The 17,252-nt window shown below is 41.6% G+C and overlaps 1 protein-coding gene across 50 annotated transcripts in view; it reads left to right on the top strand.

Annotated features, from left to right (window-relative positions):
* The window catches only part of R3HDM2 (R3H domain containing 2), a 182,395-nt gene that overhangs the window by 128,530 nt on the left and 36,613 nt on the right, over nucleotides 1-17,252 (top strand). For 28 of the 50 annotated variants that reach the window (XM_074007251.1, XM_074007242.1, XM_015431075.4 and 25 more), the window contains 10 exons: nucleotides 271-294; nucleotides 2,720-2,761; nucleotides 5,992-6,078; nucleotides 6,702-6,828; nucleotides 8,014-8,092; nucleotides 8,789-8,848; nucleotides 9,623-9,763; nucleotides 10,658-10,766; nucleotides 13,506-13,601; nucleotides 17,126-17,157. In XM_074007251.1, the coding sequence (XP_073863352.1) occupies nucleotides 271-294; nucleotides 2,720-2,761; nucleotides 5,992-6,078; nucleotides 6,702-6,828; nucleotides 8,014-8,092; nucleotides 8,789-8,848; nucleotides 9,623-9,763; nucleotides 10,658-10,766; nucleotides 13,506-13,601; nucleotides 17,126-17,157 (797 nt within the window). The remainder of the gene's footprint in view (nucleotides 1-270; nucleotides 295-2,719; nucleotides 2,762-5,991; nucleotides 6,079-6,701; nucleotides 6,829-8,013; nucleotides 8,093-8,788; nucleotides 8,849-9,622; nucleotides 9,764-10,657; nucleotides 10,767-13,505; nucleotides 13,602-17,125; nucleotides 17,158-17,252) is intronic. The other 22 variants (XM_074007256.1, XM_074007243.1, XM_074007248.1 and 19 more) reach the window with 3 other exon arrangements.

The raw sequence follows: 17,252 nt of genomic DNA, 5'->3' as shown, positions 1-17,252 counted from the left end.
AGTATAATTCTTTGATCAATGTCTGTCTTCCTTACAGAACTATAAGCACTACGAGGCCCAGGATTAGGTCAGTTTTGGCTCACCATTGTATCTCTAAGGCCAACGCAGGCACATAGCAGGCATTCAATATCTATAAATGTATGAATCTATGGGTTGCTAGGTCTGAGTCAGATGCTTCTGCTGTGTGCTCCTGTAGCACTCCATGAGTACCTCTCTAGTACACTTAATGTACTGTATTGTAATTGTCTGTTTGTCTGTCTTCTCCAACAGGATTATGAGTTCCTTTTTGACAAGGTTTGTGCCTTTTATCTCCATATCCTCCAGTAGCTAGCATGATAACACGGTGTATATTAGGCTTTTAATATATGTTTGGCTGTTAAAACTATCCATTCTGGGAAATAAGCAGATTCATTCATATATTGTTGGTAACAGTCTAAATTGGTACAACCACTTTGAGGGGCAATTTAGGAATACTTCATAAAAAACTTTTAAATGGACTACAGATATACTATATTTACATATGTATTCAATGATATGGTCGTTGTTTATACTAACAAAAGGTCAGAAACGTCCTAAATGGTGAAACATTAGAGACTGGTAAAATAAGTTATGGTATAGCTATACAGTGGAATACTATATAGCCATTAAAAATGGGGTAGATCTTCTATAGAATGATACTCATGAAAAAAAGTTTAAAAGCAAGGTTCACAGTAGTATGTACAATGTATTTATTTTTATTTTTATTTTTTGAAACGGAGCCTTTCTCTGTCACTCAGGCTGGAGTGCAGTGGTGCAATCTCAGCTCACTGCAACTCCGCCTCCCAAGTTCAAATAATTCTCCTGCCTCAGCCTCCCAAGTAGCTGGGATTACAGGTGCCCACCACCACGCCTGGCTAATTTTGGTATTTTTTTAGTAGAGACAGGGTTTCGCCATGTTGGCCAGGCTGGCCTTGAACTCCTGACTTCAGGTGATTGCCCACCTCGGCCTCCCAAAGTGCTGGGATTACAGGCGTGAGCCACTGCCCCCAGCCAATATATTTGATTTTTTAAAAACCTGTGTGTACACATATACTAAGCTTATATATGCATAAAATATTCCTGGATATATCCAAAAGAACTTCAATACTGGTTGACCATTTAGGAGAGAACCAAGTATCTGGGGGACAATTACAATTGTCTCAGCTACAATTGTAAAAGGAGACTTACTGTTCTATATATACTCCCATTGTGCCTTTTGAATGTTTGTGCCATGTGTATGTATTGCCTGTTTGAAAAAGTAGTGACAAATACTGCTTCATACTTCTGGACTATGAATCTTCCCTTACTGCAACAGATCTTACCACTGAGCCAGATCCACCATCATTTCTTTTTCCTTCCATCCACCTTCTCAGTTCTCCATTTTGCATTGTGGCCATGTTATTTGCTAACTAGTGAAGAAGACCAAGAAAAGAGAAATCCTCACCCACCCAAGGCCATGCTGGTACTCTGTCTCTGACTTGTTTCCCCTCCCCTATCCTCCTGCCTCAGTTCCCTCTACGTCCCATTGGAGTTCCATTCCAAACATCTCAGAACTCCTAAGTGCCTCATCCCCATATATAACCCTACCCAACCTCTTCCCAAAAGCCCCCATTTTGACTTCTCAGATGTTTACAAATCTTATTAATTGGCTGTTCCTTCCTTATCCCACCTTATACCTTCATTCTTTATCTTCCTCAGTTTCTGTCCTGCCCCTTATCCACTCTCTCCCCTTTGCTCTGAAGGTCTTATCCCTGTCTTTTATGCTCCCTTCTTTGTATCCTGATACTCAGGGAGGGAGGCATTTGGGAAGAAGACTCTTCATTGCATTTTTGCAGCTATAGGAACAGATATTTTGGATATCCCAAGTTGGAACAATGAATGTGTGTGTTGTCCTATAAAGATGTTATTATAATTGATGGTTAGGGGCCATATTTCATATCCATTATGGGTTAAATAGGCTTCTGTGAACAGGCTTGGGGGAAAAAACACTCTTTCATGCTGTGGTAGGGACATTTCCAGAAGCATCCTAAATAGGACAGGATACCATGGTTTGTCCAAAAGTAGCTTTTGTCAGTCTGTGAAATAGGCCAACAAAATCAGTGTCTTCCAACTTTTTTTTTTTTTTAATGGTTTTTGTTTTGTTTTGTTTTTGAGATAGGGTTTGGCTCTTGTCACCCAGGCTGGGGTGCAATAGCATGATCTCGGCTCACTGCAACCTCTGCTTCCCAGACTTAAGCCATCCTGCCACCTCAGACTCCCGGGTGCATGCCACCACACATGGATAATTTTTTTCTTTTTCCTTTTCTTTTTTTCTTTCTTTTTTCTTTTCTTTTTTTATAGAGATGGGATTTTGCCTTGTTGCCCAGGCTGGTCTCAAACTCCTGAGCTCAAGGGATCCGCCTGCCTCGGCCTCCTGAAGTGCTGGGGTTACAGGCATGAGCCACCACATCTGACCATCTTCTGATTCTCTTACTTAATGGTGAATGGTGATTTGACTGTAGATGGCCTGTAGTCCCTTTCCAGTCACAGTTGCTAGAGTTGTAGGTTGTAGGGAGAAACTCACATCAATTAGTCTTCATCATGGTTTGGCTGTTGTTGTAATGGTTTTTACAGTTAGTGCTTTTTCTTTCTAAACGTGTTGTTTTTAACTTACATGTTGATTTTCTTCCACCTTTAATATTTTCCAATTCCCTTCTAACAGAGGCGGACATCTAACCATGGTCATGCCAGGAAAAGAGCCAAGGTGAGAGCCCTTCCTCTGTAGCTTCTTTTCTAATGTTATTAGTAATACATTTCACAAGTGGACTTGTCATGACTATCTAGTTTGTTCAGATTATGTAGGCAGAGTTTTCTCACCTGTACTCTGTACCCCAATTGTGAACCTGCATAATACACACATGTACACCTACACATACACACCTCTAATGGAAACTGTATGCATACATAGGTGTATACACATTTGATGCCTGAAAGGCTGCCCAGCTGGAGCCTTCCACAGAGCCTGAAAGAACTGGATACTAGTTGTGCTGAAATACCAGTTTCTCTGCTCACTCCTAGCTTCTCTAGGAGAATGGCTGCTTATATGAGTCTTACAAACCCTTCCTTTTTTTTTTTCACTTGTAAATTTTCTAAATCCTGCCCACTAAGAAAAATGACTCAACATTTTTGGATATCCTAAAAATACAGGCTTTTTTTTTTTCCTGCTAATGTTTTACTTTTTTTTTTTTTTTTTTTGGAGTTTTTTGCTCTGTTGCCCAGGCTTGAGTGCAATGGCGCAATCTTGGCTCACTGCAACTTCCGCCTCCCGGGTTCAAGCGATTCTCCTGCCTCAACCTCCCAAGTAGCTGAGCTTATAGGCATGCATCAGCATGCCCAGCTAATTTTGTATTTTTAGTAGAAACGGGGTTTCACCATGTTGGTCAGGCTGGTTTGGAGCTCCTGACCTCAAGTGATCCGCCTACCTCAGCCTCCCAAAGTACTGGGATTACAGAGGCATGAGCCACCACGCCCAGCTTCGAACTCTCAACCTCAGGTGATCCACCCGCTTCAGCCCCACAAAGTGCTCGGATTACAGGCATGAGCCACCATGCCTGGCTATTTTTCTTTTTTTTTGAGATGGAGTCTCACTCTGTAGCTGGAGTGCAGTGGTGCGATCTCGGCTCACTACAACCTCCGCCTTCCTTGTTCAAGTGATTCTCATGCCTCAGCCTCCCAAGTAGCTGGGCTTACAGGCACACACCACTATGCCAGGCTAATTTTTGTGTTTTTAGTAGAGATGGGATTTTGCCATGTCACCCAGGCTGTTCTTGAACTCCTGGGCTGAAGCGATCCACCTGTCTTGGCCTCACAAAGTGCCAGGATTACAGGCATGAGCCACTGTACCCAGGTAACTTAATGTTTCACTTTTTAGGGGCAGGAAGAGGATTTTGCTTTTAATCATTACATGATACAATTAGCACCTCACAGATTATTTTAAGCAGAGTTATCAGGGAAGACTACATGTGGTAGTATGTGATAGGTTTCTAATTTAGCTGGGAAGCAGTAAAGTATTAAATTTTTCTTGCATTGGGAAGAATTGCCTCCAAAAGTAATAATTAAGGTTGGCTACTCTGTTCCTCCAAAAAAATAATGATAGAATTTGGAGAGTGGCTCAGCTACTGTGTGACTTGAGTTTGAAGAAGGCCAAGAACTAAAAATTGGCTCTGTGGCTTGTCTTGCGTGGCCTGATCCATAGTGATGCGCTTGATGTTAAAGTTCAAAACAGAGGTTACTTACTGCTACTTTAGTTCCTCTCAAATTTTTTGGGATAAGTAAGACAGCTATTATCTCCATTTTACAGATGAGGAAACTTGGGCTATAGGGATTGAGTGGCTTAACAAAGTGCATTCAGTAGCAAGTGGCAGAATTAGGCATGAAGTTAATTCTTCAGGCTCACAAGTTCTTTCCTCTGTACTGCACTACCTGGAGCATACCTGTCATGTCTTGTGCTTTGGTGTTTATTGTAATCCTTGGTTTTATTGTGTATTGAGTCTCAGTAAATGTTTATAGGTAGATTTCTGATGAGTCACCCTACAGTTTTTAGCTTTGGGTGGGTCACTAGGAGAGAAATGATTTGCATAGGATTTCTGATATTTTTGGGATTCACCAGCTAGCAGAAGTAAAGCGGGCAAATTAGGTTTTATTGCATTAAATCCCAAGTATTAATAAAGTTTTATCTATCTTTTTTTTGTTTGTTTTTTTTTTGGTTTTTTGAGATAGGGTCTCACTCTATTGCCCAGGTTGGAGTGCAGTGGCATGATCACAGCTCACTGCAGCCTCAACCTTCCAGGCTCAAGCAGTGCTCCCACCTCAGCCTCCCGAGTAGCTGGGACCACAGTCATGTGCCACCATAGCCAGCTAATTTTTTTTTTTTTTTTTTTTTTTGAGACGGAGTCTTGCTCTGTCGCCCAGGCTGGAGTGCAGTGGCGCAATCTCAGCTCACTGCAACCTCCGCCTCCTGGGCTCACGCCATTCTCCTGCCTCAGCCTCCCGAGCAGCTGGGACTATAAGTGTCCGCCACCACACCCGGCTAATTTTTTTGTATTTTTAGTAGAGACAGGGTTTCACCGTGTTCGCCAGGATGGTCTCGATCTCCTGACCTCGTGATCCGCTCGCCTCGGCCTCCCAAAGTGCTGGGATTACAGGCATGAGCCACTGCGCCTGGCCAATTTTAAAAAAAAATTTTTTTAGAGATAGGGTCTCACTATGTTGCCCAGACTGTGACCTCCTGGCCTCAAGTGGTCCTCCTACCTCGGCCTTCCGAAATGCCAGGTTTACAGGTGTGAGCCACCATGCTTGGCCTGTCTTTCTCTTACTCTTTTCTTAGACACTTCTTTCCATACCCTTGGCATCTCAGGTTTAGAGTCATTTAGCATTTATTGTCTACTGTATGCTAAGCACTATTTAATGATATGTATATTTACATACTATATATTATCTAATTCTCACAACAGGTTTTTAGATAATTTTAGGTATTTATCGCCATTTTCCTGAGGAAAAACAGAGACCTGGAGAGGTAAGGTAATTTGCTCAGGGTCTCATAGCTTGTAAGTACAAAACCAGGAGTTGAAGCTAGGACTTTTGGCTCTCAGCCCCATTGTGTTTCTACTATGCTATGTTGATGTGTATTTGCATAAAGTTCTGAGACTGAAATTAGAGTACGGGGCTGAAGAGAGAAGAGGGCTAAGTGAAATGGTTTCCGACCATCTGTCCACATAGCCAGTTTGTACATGTCTACTGTTGTAAGCAAGAGAAGTATCTTTCAAGTGAATCAGGAACTGGTGAGTAGGACCCATCCCTTGTTTAATGGAAACAGCAAGTAACAGAGCCAAAGAGGACACTTTTCATTCAGCCAAAAGCTTTCTGAATATTCACCAAGGGAAGAAAGATATAAGATATATATAAAAAAACAAAACTGAAAATTGTTTTTTTCAGTCTAATTCCAAGCTAAAGTTGGTGCGCAGCCTGGCAGTGTGTGAGGAGTCCTCCACCCCATTTGCTGATGGGCCATTAGAAACCCAGGTAGGTCATTTGCAGGAGTAAGTGTGGCTTTTGCGCTTGGCAGTTTTTTGGTAAAATGTAGTACAGCAATCACAGCAACATCAGACTTGAAAATCAGGGTAGAAGGTACTTCAGAACAAAGCTGTTGTACTAAAACAGGGCATGGTCTCTCCTCCCAGCTGCGGGTTCCAGTGGCAGTGGCAGTGCTGACAGATCTGTGCCAGGGAGGAGGGGAACCCTAAAAAAGAAAAAAGAAAATAACCCCAGCATAGCTGACAGCATGAAGTATAGGACTTCATATCTTGACCACCTAGGATGATGCAGACAAGAAGATCCCAGAGCTAGATCTTATTTTCTTATGTGTACCCTCCTGCTCTGGTGGTTAGAACCATTCCCATCCAACACCTATGCCAAGAACAGCCTGTGTAATTTGAGCTCTCCATAAAGTAGGCTGTGCTTGCTGGCAGAAAAAGCTGTGCCTCTACCCTCTTGATAGAACAAAACTAAAACAGTTTAATTAGCAAAATAACACTAATCTGTAAGAGAGAGCTGCCACCCCAATATTTACCTTCTTTGAGATTCCAAGGGAGCTGCAAGAAAGTTAAAATCCTTTTCCCCCTTTGATTATCCTTTTTCCTCTTAAGGATATAATTCAGTTGCACATCAGTTGCCCTTCTGACAAGGAGGAAGAAAAGTCCACAAAAGATGTCTCTGAAAAGGAAGACAAGGACAAAAACAAAGAAAAGATCCCAAGAAAGATGCTGTCCAGAGGTGAGGAGTTTTTCCCATCTCTTATCTGTTCTAGGGCTGTGCCCTTTACTTTTATCCTGAAGCCTGGTACCTGCTAGCCTTACTGGCCCATCAATTTGTAGTGTTCTGCTAACTTGGTTGCTTGAGGAGATGCCTAACTAGGTTACTTTCTTTGTTTCTGTAACTGAACCTGCCTTAGGAGCTCGCATGCCACAGACAGCTACTCCATATGCATTGGCATTATCCATGGGAGGACAATGTAGTCAATTCTGATTTTACTTGTGCTCTGGAATAATGGTGACATTGATCATCATTGGTAGCAAATCCTCCAGATGCCATTTATATTTTGGTTTGGGGATGGCTAGGGTGATATTTGTTTATTTATTTTTATTTTTATTTTTTTGAGACAGAGTCTCCCTCTGTCGCCCAGGCTGGAGTGCAGTGGCATGATCTTGGCTCACTGCAACCTTTGCCTCCCAAGTTCAAGCGATTTTCTTGTCTCAGCCTCCCAAGTAGCTGGGACTACAGGCACATGACACCACACCTAGCAAACTTTTGTATTTTTGTAGAGATATTTAGTTTCACTATGATGGCCAGGCTGGTCTCGAACTCCTAACCTCAGGTGATCTACCTACCTCGACCTCCCAAAGTGCTGGGATTACAAGTGTGAGCCACTGCACCTGGCCTGGTTTTTTTTTTTTTAATTTTTTTAATAATGCAGATTTGTCTCTAATTATTCGACTGTCTTTGCCTTTAAACTCTTGTACTGGTAGCAAAAAGACATAGTCCATAAAAATGATAATTGATTAGAAAAGGCAAACAGGATTAAAAAATAATGTTTGGGCATATTTACTGAGATTCTGGAAAATTCAGCCCTGACTGCCCTTACCTGGAATTTATTTTCCTTAATAAAACCTGCTTTGTTTTGATCAGGACATTCAGTAAATACCTATTGATGACAGATGGCTTTTCAGTGTAATATTGATGTAATACTATGGCCCAGATTGTTTCTTCTGTCATTTTGATGTGGAATTTTGGGATCTAGCACATCAAGGTCATTCTGGATTTTATGTTAAAACCCTGGAAGTTTGATTTTGCTTTCCTATTCTTGTATCTCTTGGTTAGGTTGTGGACTTCTGCTTAGGATTAGATAGCATGCAAAGCAGTTTCATTTATTTTAAATTTCTTTTGTTGTGGTGGTTCTAGACTCCAGCCAGGAATATACGGACTCCACTGGAATAGACCTACATGAATTTCTTGTAAATACACTGAAAAAGAACCCAAGGTAATAACATGATGGGTATAAGAGGAAAAGAGGTTAGAGGATAGCAAGATTCCAAGAGGCCAAATGGCTTTCCAGAATTTTTCCATTCTTAGAATCTAGGATGCTTATCTCCCTGTCCCCCCAGTATTTGTCAGGTATAGTTTTATATTCTGTGAGGGCTTCAAAATACTCTCACATTGAGGTTTCTGTTTTCAGAAGAATTGGGGAAAATTCTGTGAAAGAAGAATGCAGAAACAGAGAAATATGAAGGCTTGGAAGTATAGTGATTAAAAAGCACACATTGGGAGTGATAGTAAGAGGAGCTAAAATAAAAAGCACAGAAAGAAAAAACAGTTGATTGTACATAAGCTAAATTATAATTCCTTTAAAATTCTGTATATAACAAGATGGAATATAGAATGACGATTAGATTTATAACGTGTTTATATGAATATGTTGCTAACAGTGAGATTTCTGATATGGTATAACAAAGTATATGATTGAAGGACCTGCAAAATGTATACTCGGGTTGTTTTTCTTTTTAAAAATATTATAAAATAGGCAAGTGAGGCTTAGCAGCGTTATGGTTCATTACTGGGTTTGGATATATACCTTTTTCAACTTCTATAATGAGCAAGTTGTGTTTTCAATCCCTACTTTCAATGTCTATGGGAGGGCTGCTTTTTGTTTTGTTTTGTTTTAATCTTTTTTAAACAGGGACAGAATGATGCTGCTAAAATTAGAACAGGAGATTCTGGAATTTATTAACGACAACAAGTAAGTTACTTGCATGAAATACATATTTAGATGTGGGAGGGGGCACTGGAAATAAATTTAGGTACAATTTTAGGAGATGTTTCCCTTGAAGTGTGATTTTTGAAAACATACTGAAGTTTTTAAGTTATTATGTAGATTTCAGTTGAAAAATAATTTATATCTTTTCAGCAGCTCGCCCTTGTCCCAGATTTTACTATTCTTAAATGTCTTCCTTTTTCTTTATCAAACATCATCTAGGTGGGTGGGAACTAGGGCTTAATAAGTAGTCTTTTTTTTTTTGAGACAATCTTTCTTTGTCGCCTAGGCTGGAGTGCCATGGTACAGTCTTCACTCACTGCAATTCTGCCTCCTGGGTTCAAGTGATTCTTGTACCTCAGCCATTGTGTAGCTGGGATGATAGGCACATGCCTAGTTAATTTTTGTATTTTTTGTAGAGACGAGGTTTTGCCATGTTGACCAGGCTGGTCTTGAACTCCTGAACTCAATTGATCCACCCGCCTCGGCCTCCCGAAGTGCTGGGATTATGGGCATGAGCCACTGCACCCAGCAATGAGTAGTCTTAATGAGGAAAGTAGGTCATAGTAATCTGCAGAATACTGTAGATAAAGAAACTGAGAGAAACCTGTTTGGTTCCCATTTAGTAAATATCCGTATTTCTTATGTCTGTTTCTCCTAAGAAACTTTCCACTTTAGATACTCGTAAGAAAAATTAAAATTGGTTGTTATTGCAGTTGTTTGTCTTATTTCACTTTTTTCCCCCGTGTTTCCCTTCAGTAATCAGTTCAAGAAGTTCCCTCAGATGACCTCATATCACCGGATGCTATTACACCGGGTAGCTGCCTATTTTGGGATGGACCACAATGTTGATCAAACTGGGAAAGCTGTCATCATCAACAAAACTAGTAACACAAGAATGTAAGGGAGGAAACCATGGTTTGGGAAGACTTCCTTGGGATAACCTGCTGGGTTGGAAGAGGAAGGTGTAGGATCAGGATGTCTCTTGCAGATGGCTGGGCGTGGTGGCTCACGCCTGTAATCCCAGCACTTTGGGAGGCCAAGATGGGAAGACTGCTTGAAGCCAGGAGTTGGAGACCAGCCTGGTCAACATAGCAAGATCCTATCTCTATTACTTTTTTAAAAAAAAAGTTTTAAAATGGCCGGGCACAGTGGCTCACACCTGTAATCCCAGCATTTTGGGAGGCCGAGGCGGGTGGATCATGAGGTCAGGAGTTCACGACCAGCATGGCCAAGCTGTCTTGAAGCCAGCTTCTCTACTAAAAATATAAAAATTAGCCGGGCGCAGTGGCAGGTGCCTGTAATCCCAGCTACTCGGGAGGCTGAGGCAGGAGAATCGCTTGAATGCCGGCGGCAGAGGTTGTGGTGAGCCGAGATCACACAATGCACTCCAGCTTGGGTGATAGAGTGAGACTCCATCTCAAAAAATATATATATATTTTTAAGTATTTTGCAGGGAAGGGGTTTGGGGTTGGGGTTGGTTATATAATTAATTCCTACTCTTTCTGAGGCCTTGGAGATAGATTCTAGAGGGACTGGTGTTTCAGGAAGTCTGGCCTTAGCCTCTCTTCACTGATAGGACAGATATAACTATGGAGGAAGAGAAGTTATAGATGTATAAAGAACAGACCCTGAGGATTTCATTAAAACCTGCATGTGACTTTTTGGATTCCTTACTCCAGAAATTCCCTGAGTGTGAGTTGTGTAATTTAGGAGAGCTGTACCTAATAGGTCTGCTTCCTAACAAAAGGGTCTTTGTCCTCCTTTCCTTTCACATTTCTCTCCAAATCTCAGCCCTGAACAGAGGTTTTCAGAACATATAAAGGATGAGAAGAATACAGAATTTCAACAGAGGTTCATTCTCAAGAGAGATGATGCCAGTATGGACCGAGATGATAACCAGGTGAAGAATGGAAAGGGGTGGGCCTATACAGAGAGATTGCAGTAAGAGAAACTGGGAAGGGAGAAGAATTTTTGTGGGATGGAGAAAACTCAAAATATCTTAGTACGGAGAAATGTATTGAGCTATACTGAGTTGGCTTTGGCTTAATGTTGAGAACTGTTTATTTGTTGAACTGGATGCCACCCTCTTAGCCCTAGAGAGACATGGTGCTGAGGTTTGCTAGGTGATCTCATTTGGCCTGGAACTCCTTGGGTCTGCCACTGACTTCTAACACCACATCATTTGGAATAAAGCAAGGTTGATCCCTGCCTCAGCCTTGATCCAGCTGTTGGTTTCATTCTTTTTTTTTTTTTTTTTTTTCTTTAATAGTTAGGGATTTCTTTGGGAACCACAAAAAGCTACTTTGTCCCACTTCAGCTCTTATCCTAGCTTAGGGCTAGCCTTGAACTGGCAAAGTTGTGATCTAATTTACCCAATTATAAAAGTGTTTCTGATCCCTTTCTGCAAACTCCTTAATCTTTTTCCAACTCCTTCCACCAAGGTGAGTGAGTTAATTTGACATTTGATGCTGGGAACCTCAGATAGATCCCCTTTGTGATCCACTGCTGTGGGAATAAGAAGGGAACAACCTATCCCGTCCCTTTAAATGGGCCTGGCTATTGCTTTGACCTCAAGCCTATCCTTTAGATATTAAGTGATTATTTGGGGGTTAGCTAAGAAGGTTTAGATCCAGCCTGCCTCTGCTTGGCCTCCAAAAGGGATTAGATTTGAAGACCATGGTTGAGTAGAGCCTACATGAATCTTGCTAATTAATAACTATAATAATATCTTACCTCTAGTGTCAAAATTAGTTTTCTTGGGATATTGTATGGTCTTGAGACCAGGACCTTTCCTGCTTGCTACTTGAGTATTTGAGGGAGTCCTTTTGAGAAAAGTGCCATTATCTACTGTGGACAAACACGCTGGGACTGATTGAAAACAAAGAAACATACAAAAAGACAAAATTTTAAAAACGAGAAAGAGCCTTTCCATCCTGATGCCCTTCTCCATTTTCCAAAACCCTTTTTCCGTGGATCAGGAATTATTCAGGCCTAGAGGCACATTGGGGCAAAGTGGAGTCTGTCCCTATTGTGAACTTTTCATCTCTCAGCTTCAGGCTTGATCCAATAGGGTTGTTTCTGTGTACTTTCTGTCTGTGACGTTAATAATAAGCATAATAATTGCTATCTTATTGAGTGTTTTCCCTGAACTAGGCTGTGTTCTAAACACATTGTATGCATTATCTCTTTTAATCCTCTTCACAACCCAATACGGATGGGGGTTATTATCCCCACTTTACATATAAGAAAACTGAGGCTAAGAGATGTTAAGTTACTTGCGTAAAGTTATATTGCTGGGAGGTGGCAGAGCTGAGATTCTGCCTGACCTCAAAGCCCATTATGTTCTTTCTACTTTGCCATTGGTTTACCTAGGGGCTGAGGACAATATAGCTCCTTGAGGTCCTGTGTCTTCTTGGAACTGAATTTATAAAAGGACATTTGGTAGGATTTAGGTTCTTGAAGCTAATGAGAACTAAATCTAGGCAAGGTTGATATTCTTGAAGTTATGGCTACCTTTGGAGATTGGTAAAGATCAGGAAGACCAGCCTAGAGCAGCAATCTCCTTAGTTGCTTCTTGTGAAGCTTTCAAAGCCTCTGAAGTGGAAGTCAGAATCTTTTATAATCTGGTGATATTCATTTGATGAGTTTTCTCCCTTAGAACTCCTTGCCTTCAAGAGCAGTACGGATAAGGATACTCTTATTACACCCTATCCTGGACAGTGTTGACCAGTTGCAGGCCAGGAGAGGAAAGATCATGATGAGGATTTAGATGGTAGGCTACTCAGAGGTGGTGATTTGCCCAGCCATCCCTTCTGGTTACCTCACTACATTTTCTAGAGAATGTAAGGTTCTTCTCTATCCTCCATTTTCTTCTTTTCCTTGTCAATCTCTCTATCTCTCCCCTTCCTCCACTGTACCTTACTTCTCTTCCTTTCTCTGCCCCTCTTTCTATCTGTTCTCCTTTTCTTTCTCTTTGTATTGCTCTGTTCTCTTTCGTCTTTATTTCTGTAATTTGTCTCTCCCCTTCCCCACCTCCAGTTAATATAGTTAAGATTAGGAAAAAAATGCTTAGACTTTGAGTTTAGCTTCGCCCTTGGGATTTCATTTCCAAGGCCCTCTTTGCTGAGCTGTGTGTGATTTGGGTCTTCAGGCCATGGCATTAGTGATTAATGAGGAATAATGCCAGGTGCTAGTTCTATAAACCTCCTCCTCTATGTTCAGCTCTGCTAAACACCTGTTTCTTCTCCCATTTCAGCTTCCATCTATCCTTTGCTTTCCCTCTAAAGCAGTGTTGTCCCTTTTCCCAGGGCTATTTTCTCGATCCTTACTGACTGGAGGCTACCTGATTACTAGAGGGAAGCAACCCAGTCCTTATAAATAGTTGTTATTCTTGATACTGGGTGGGTGGGAGGGGTGGGGAGATGGAGAGTCCCCAGCCATCCAGAAAATCTGATCTCCCAAACTGCATGGTCAGATGTACCCAGTGAAACCTCTCCAGGACTGGAAATTTTATTCTTTTTTTTTTTTCCATTTTTTTGATGGCAACTATAAACTTTCCCGGTTTCTCTTCCTTGCTGGTGTGCAGTGAGCTTGCAGTACGAGGAGAACTTAACTAGCTTAATTCTGCTCATCGATCTAGATCAGAGTTCCATTGCAGGATGGAAGGAGGAGCAAGTCAATAGAAGAGAGAGAGGAGGAATATCAAAGGGTCCGAGAGAGAATATTTGCCCGAGAGGTAAGTGTAGCATCTGAGAGTTGTCAGCCCATAGCTTTTAGCTCTTAAACGTTGGAACTGTGAATGGAATGAACCCTCCACAAATGTTTTTGGGTTTGTTTGTTTGTTTGTTTTATTTTAACCAACATCAGCCAACCCCAGATTTGATCTCTAAAACTAAATGTGGCTTATTGGGAAGCTACAGATTTTCACTTATATTGTTTCAATACATTCTGCCATATGGTATACAAAGAGAACTAAAACTTGGAGTGGCTGAATTTGGTAAATTTGCCTAGACTGAAAATAGAAATGGTTTTGGCAGGGTCTGAATCTTGCCTCTAAAACCCTCCTCCTGCTTACCCTCTTTCACTCCCTCTATCCATTTTAGGCATCTTTGCTTCTAAGTGGAAGACATAGTGTTCACACAGGCTGTACATTCATCTTGTTTGACCAGCCTCATTTTTAGGATATGTTGGTGATTGTTAGAGCACAGGTCTGGCATCCATTCTCTATGAGCTCCACATTCTGCATGCACAGAGAGTACCACTATTCCCTCCAGTCTCTACCTGAAAAGGAAGTCTCTTTCTTCCTATATTTCTTACCTTGCTTCCTACAGCAGGAGTAGCTCCTAGGGCTAAAAGCCAACATGAATCAGTTTAGGCAACGTTATTCTTAAATGTGTGGGCCACATCAAATATACTTGGTACCCCTGTATCTGGTTGCCTTTGCCTATCAGATTGAAGAGAAGAATAGCAGAAATTCAGGAAACATTGTGGGTGTACAAGAGGGAAACAAATTTCCAGAAAATGTAGTATCCAGATATGAGCACCATCTCACAATCACATGAGTAACAAAAGAGGGAAAACCAGTCTCCCTTCATTGTCAAAAGATGGTCAGGGTTTTCTTTGTTTTTTATTTTTATTTATTTATTTTTTTTTTAGATAGGGTTTTGCTTTGTCACCTAGGCTGCAGTACAGTGGCACAGTCACAGCTCACTGCAGCTTCAACCTCCTGGGCTCAAGCGATCCTCTTGCCTCAGCCTCCCGAGTAGCTGGGATTACAGGCACGCATTACCATGCCTGGCTAACTTTTTTATTTTTTGTAGAGATGGGGTCTCACTATGTTGCCCAGACTGGTCTCAAACTCCTGTGCTCAAGTGATCCTTTCACCTCAGCCTCCTAAAGTGCTGGGATCATAGGCATGAGCCACTGTGCCTGGCAAAAGATGGTCAGTTTTAATCAATATACTTAGATGAACACTACTCTCTTCCCATTCTCCCATTCTCCCCTTCTCACGAGGGAAATATAAATATAGATAGATAGATATAGATATAGAGATATATATCTTTTCATCATCATCATTAGTTTAGAAAAATACTGTCTCCAACTAAAAAACTGAACAACTCTATGTACTTGCTCCATTGTCTCAGAGATCCTCACTGTGAACTGATATACAACGAACCTTCTGGCCCAAAGTCCAAGGAGAAGGAACCTTCTTACCTCCTGTTGTGTAGACTTCCATTCTGAGTCAGAAAAGTCCATCTTCCAAATTATTCAACCATAGCCCAAAGAGGGTTCTCTACCTTTACCTACAAACCAACTAGATGGAATGAGAGGAGAAGTTTGTACATGGCTGTGGCCAACAGAACGGGTTGGTGGATAATAGTAGCAAGTACTGGTCGGGTGCAGTGGGTCACGCCTGTAATCCCAGCACTTTGGGAGGCCGAAGCAGACGGATCACCTGAGCTCGGGAGTTCGAGACCAACCTGACCATCATGGAGAAACCCCGTCTCTACTAAAATTACAAAATTAGCCAGGCATGGTGGCACATGCCTGTAATCCCAGCTACTCAGGGGGCTGAGGTAGGAGATTGCTCGAACCCGGGAGGCAGAGGTTGCGGTGAGCCAAGATTGTGCCATTGCACTCCAGCCTGGGCAACAAGAGCAAAACTCCGTCTCAAAAAGAAAAAAAAAAAAAGCAGCAGCAAGCACTTATATAGCACTTACTATCTTTTAGGCATTGTTCTTAGTACTTGATATAGATTAACTCAGTCCTCATAGTAGGCCTATGAAGTAGTTTATATTATTTTCCCCATTTTATAAATGAGGAACTAAGGCACACAAAGGTTAAACAACCACCTAAGTTCACACTGCTAGTTAGCAAAAGAGCTAAGTATTTGAATTTAGCCTGGCTCCAGAGTCTATGCTCTTAACCCCCTAATGTAAACCACCTCTCAATAGCTTGCTCTGCTCTGGGCTCTTTAGATTAAGAAGTACCAGTGACATCGTAACCTAACTGACTATCTGTGATGTGTTCCTCTGCTTCACTTACACATGGAAAATGACTGCCCCACTATGATAGCCATTAGCAAAGCTACAGATGTTCTGAAAGCACAGACAATTTATAATAGGGTATTGGAGCTAATTATGTACAACACTGGACTGTATCTACCTACAACTATAACAAAGGCAAAGTTAGCGCTTCTCTTTTTTTTATCCTGATTTCTAGTCTTCAAGCCTCTACTAATGTATGTATTCTTCATTAGATCCTTGTAGATTTATCACTTTGATTTCAGCACTTCTAACTCTTGTAGTGGTAGAGGCATCAGGAATCTCAGAAAGTCTAGACAAGGAACTATGGCCAAAGCCCATCATACTCCAAAGATTCCAAGTGGAGAGGAGCCTGGCTAAAGGAAGCTGATTAGGGGTGGAGTTGTGGGGTTGGGTGTGGGAGCAGGAGGCAGCCCATAAAGAAAGGAAGTGGCAAGAAGGGTGTTTGGATGGAAATGCTGCTGCTGCAGCCTTCTCTGGAGCCTGAGCTATATATTGGAAAAGCTGCCCAGCATAGGCTCTGCTCTGCATGGAGCTCACTCTGCTCAGCAGCTGGACACTCTTGGTACCTTTTCCTAAAGCTTGGGAATCCACCACAATGCTCACTTCACTCAGCTCAGTGGCTTTGTCAGGAAATGATCCCCAAAGGGAATGTTTCAGGCTTTTAATTTTCTCATTTTTTCTAGGCCCTGAAAAGTACCTCTTCCACAATATCCCACCCTCCTTGGGTCTCAGGTCAGAATGTCTTTCATTTTGGCCAATGTAGGAAACAGAAATGGAAAAGCCATTGAGGATGATTTCCAAAAACAAAGTTTCTTTCTCTTGTCTCCCTTTTCCCTTCCTTTGAACACACTCTTTAGGACCGAGGACATGAGTTGTTATTCCCAGGTTACCAATAAATTTAGAGCTAAAAAGGAAATAATAATTAGGTTAATACTTTCCTCTTCCTCCTTTTCACACTCCTGCCTTTGTCAGCCTCTTTTTTTAAAAACACCTATCCGAAGGCTAAAACCACCAAATGCTCTTTCCCATTAAAGGTGAGAAGTCAGATTGGGTATGTGGGTGTGGGTCATCCTGTCCCTGGCCCCTCTCTCCCTGTTGGTGGGGTGAGCTTTGGTTTGAGGACCTTGGGTATTCATAGCATCATGGACATCCTTTTCGGTCATGCCATGCTGTTTTCTTATAAGTTATTTTCCGTTTTCTCCCCCTCACCTAGACTGGCCAGAACGGATATCTAAATGACATCAGGTTAGTACCACTTAGCATGTTCCCTGCTTCTCATTGAGCTTTGCCAGTGAGGTTAATATAATCCTGTAATGATGCTTTTCTTTGATGTTAACCAA

Source organism: Macaca fascicularis, chromosome 11, assembly GCF_037993035.2.
Source record: "Macaca fascicularis isolate 582-1 chromosome 11, T2T-MFA8v1.1".
Lineage (NCBI taxonomy): Eukaryota > Metazoa > Chordata > Mammalia > Primates > Cercopithecidae > Macaca > Macaca fascicularis.
The sequence above is the reverse complement of the archived record's forward strand: the minus strand, read 5'-3'. Positions and strand labels throughout refer to the sequence as shown.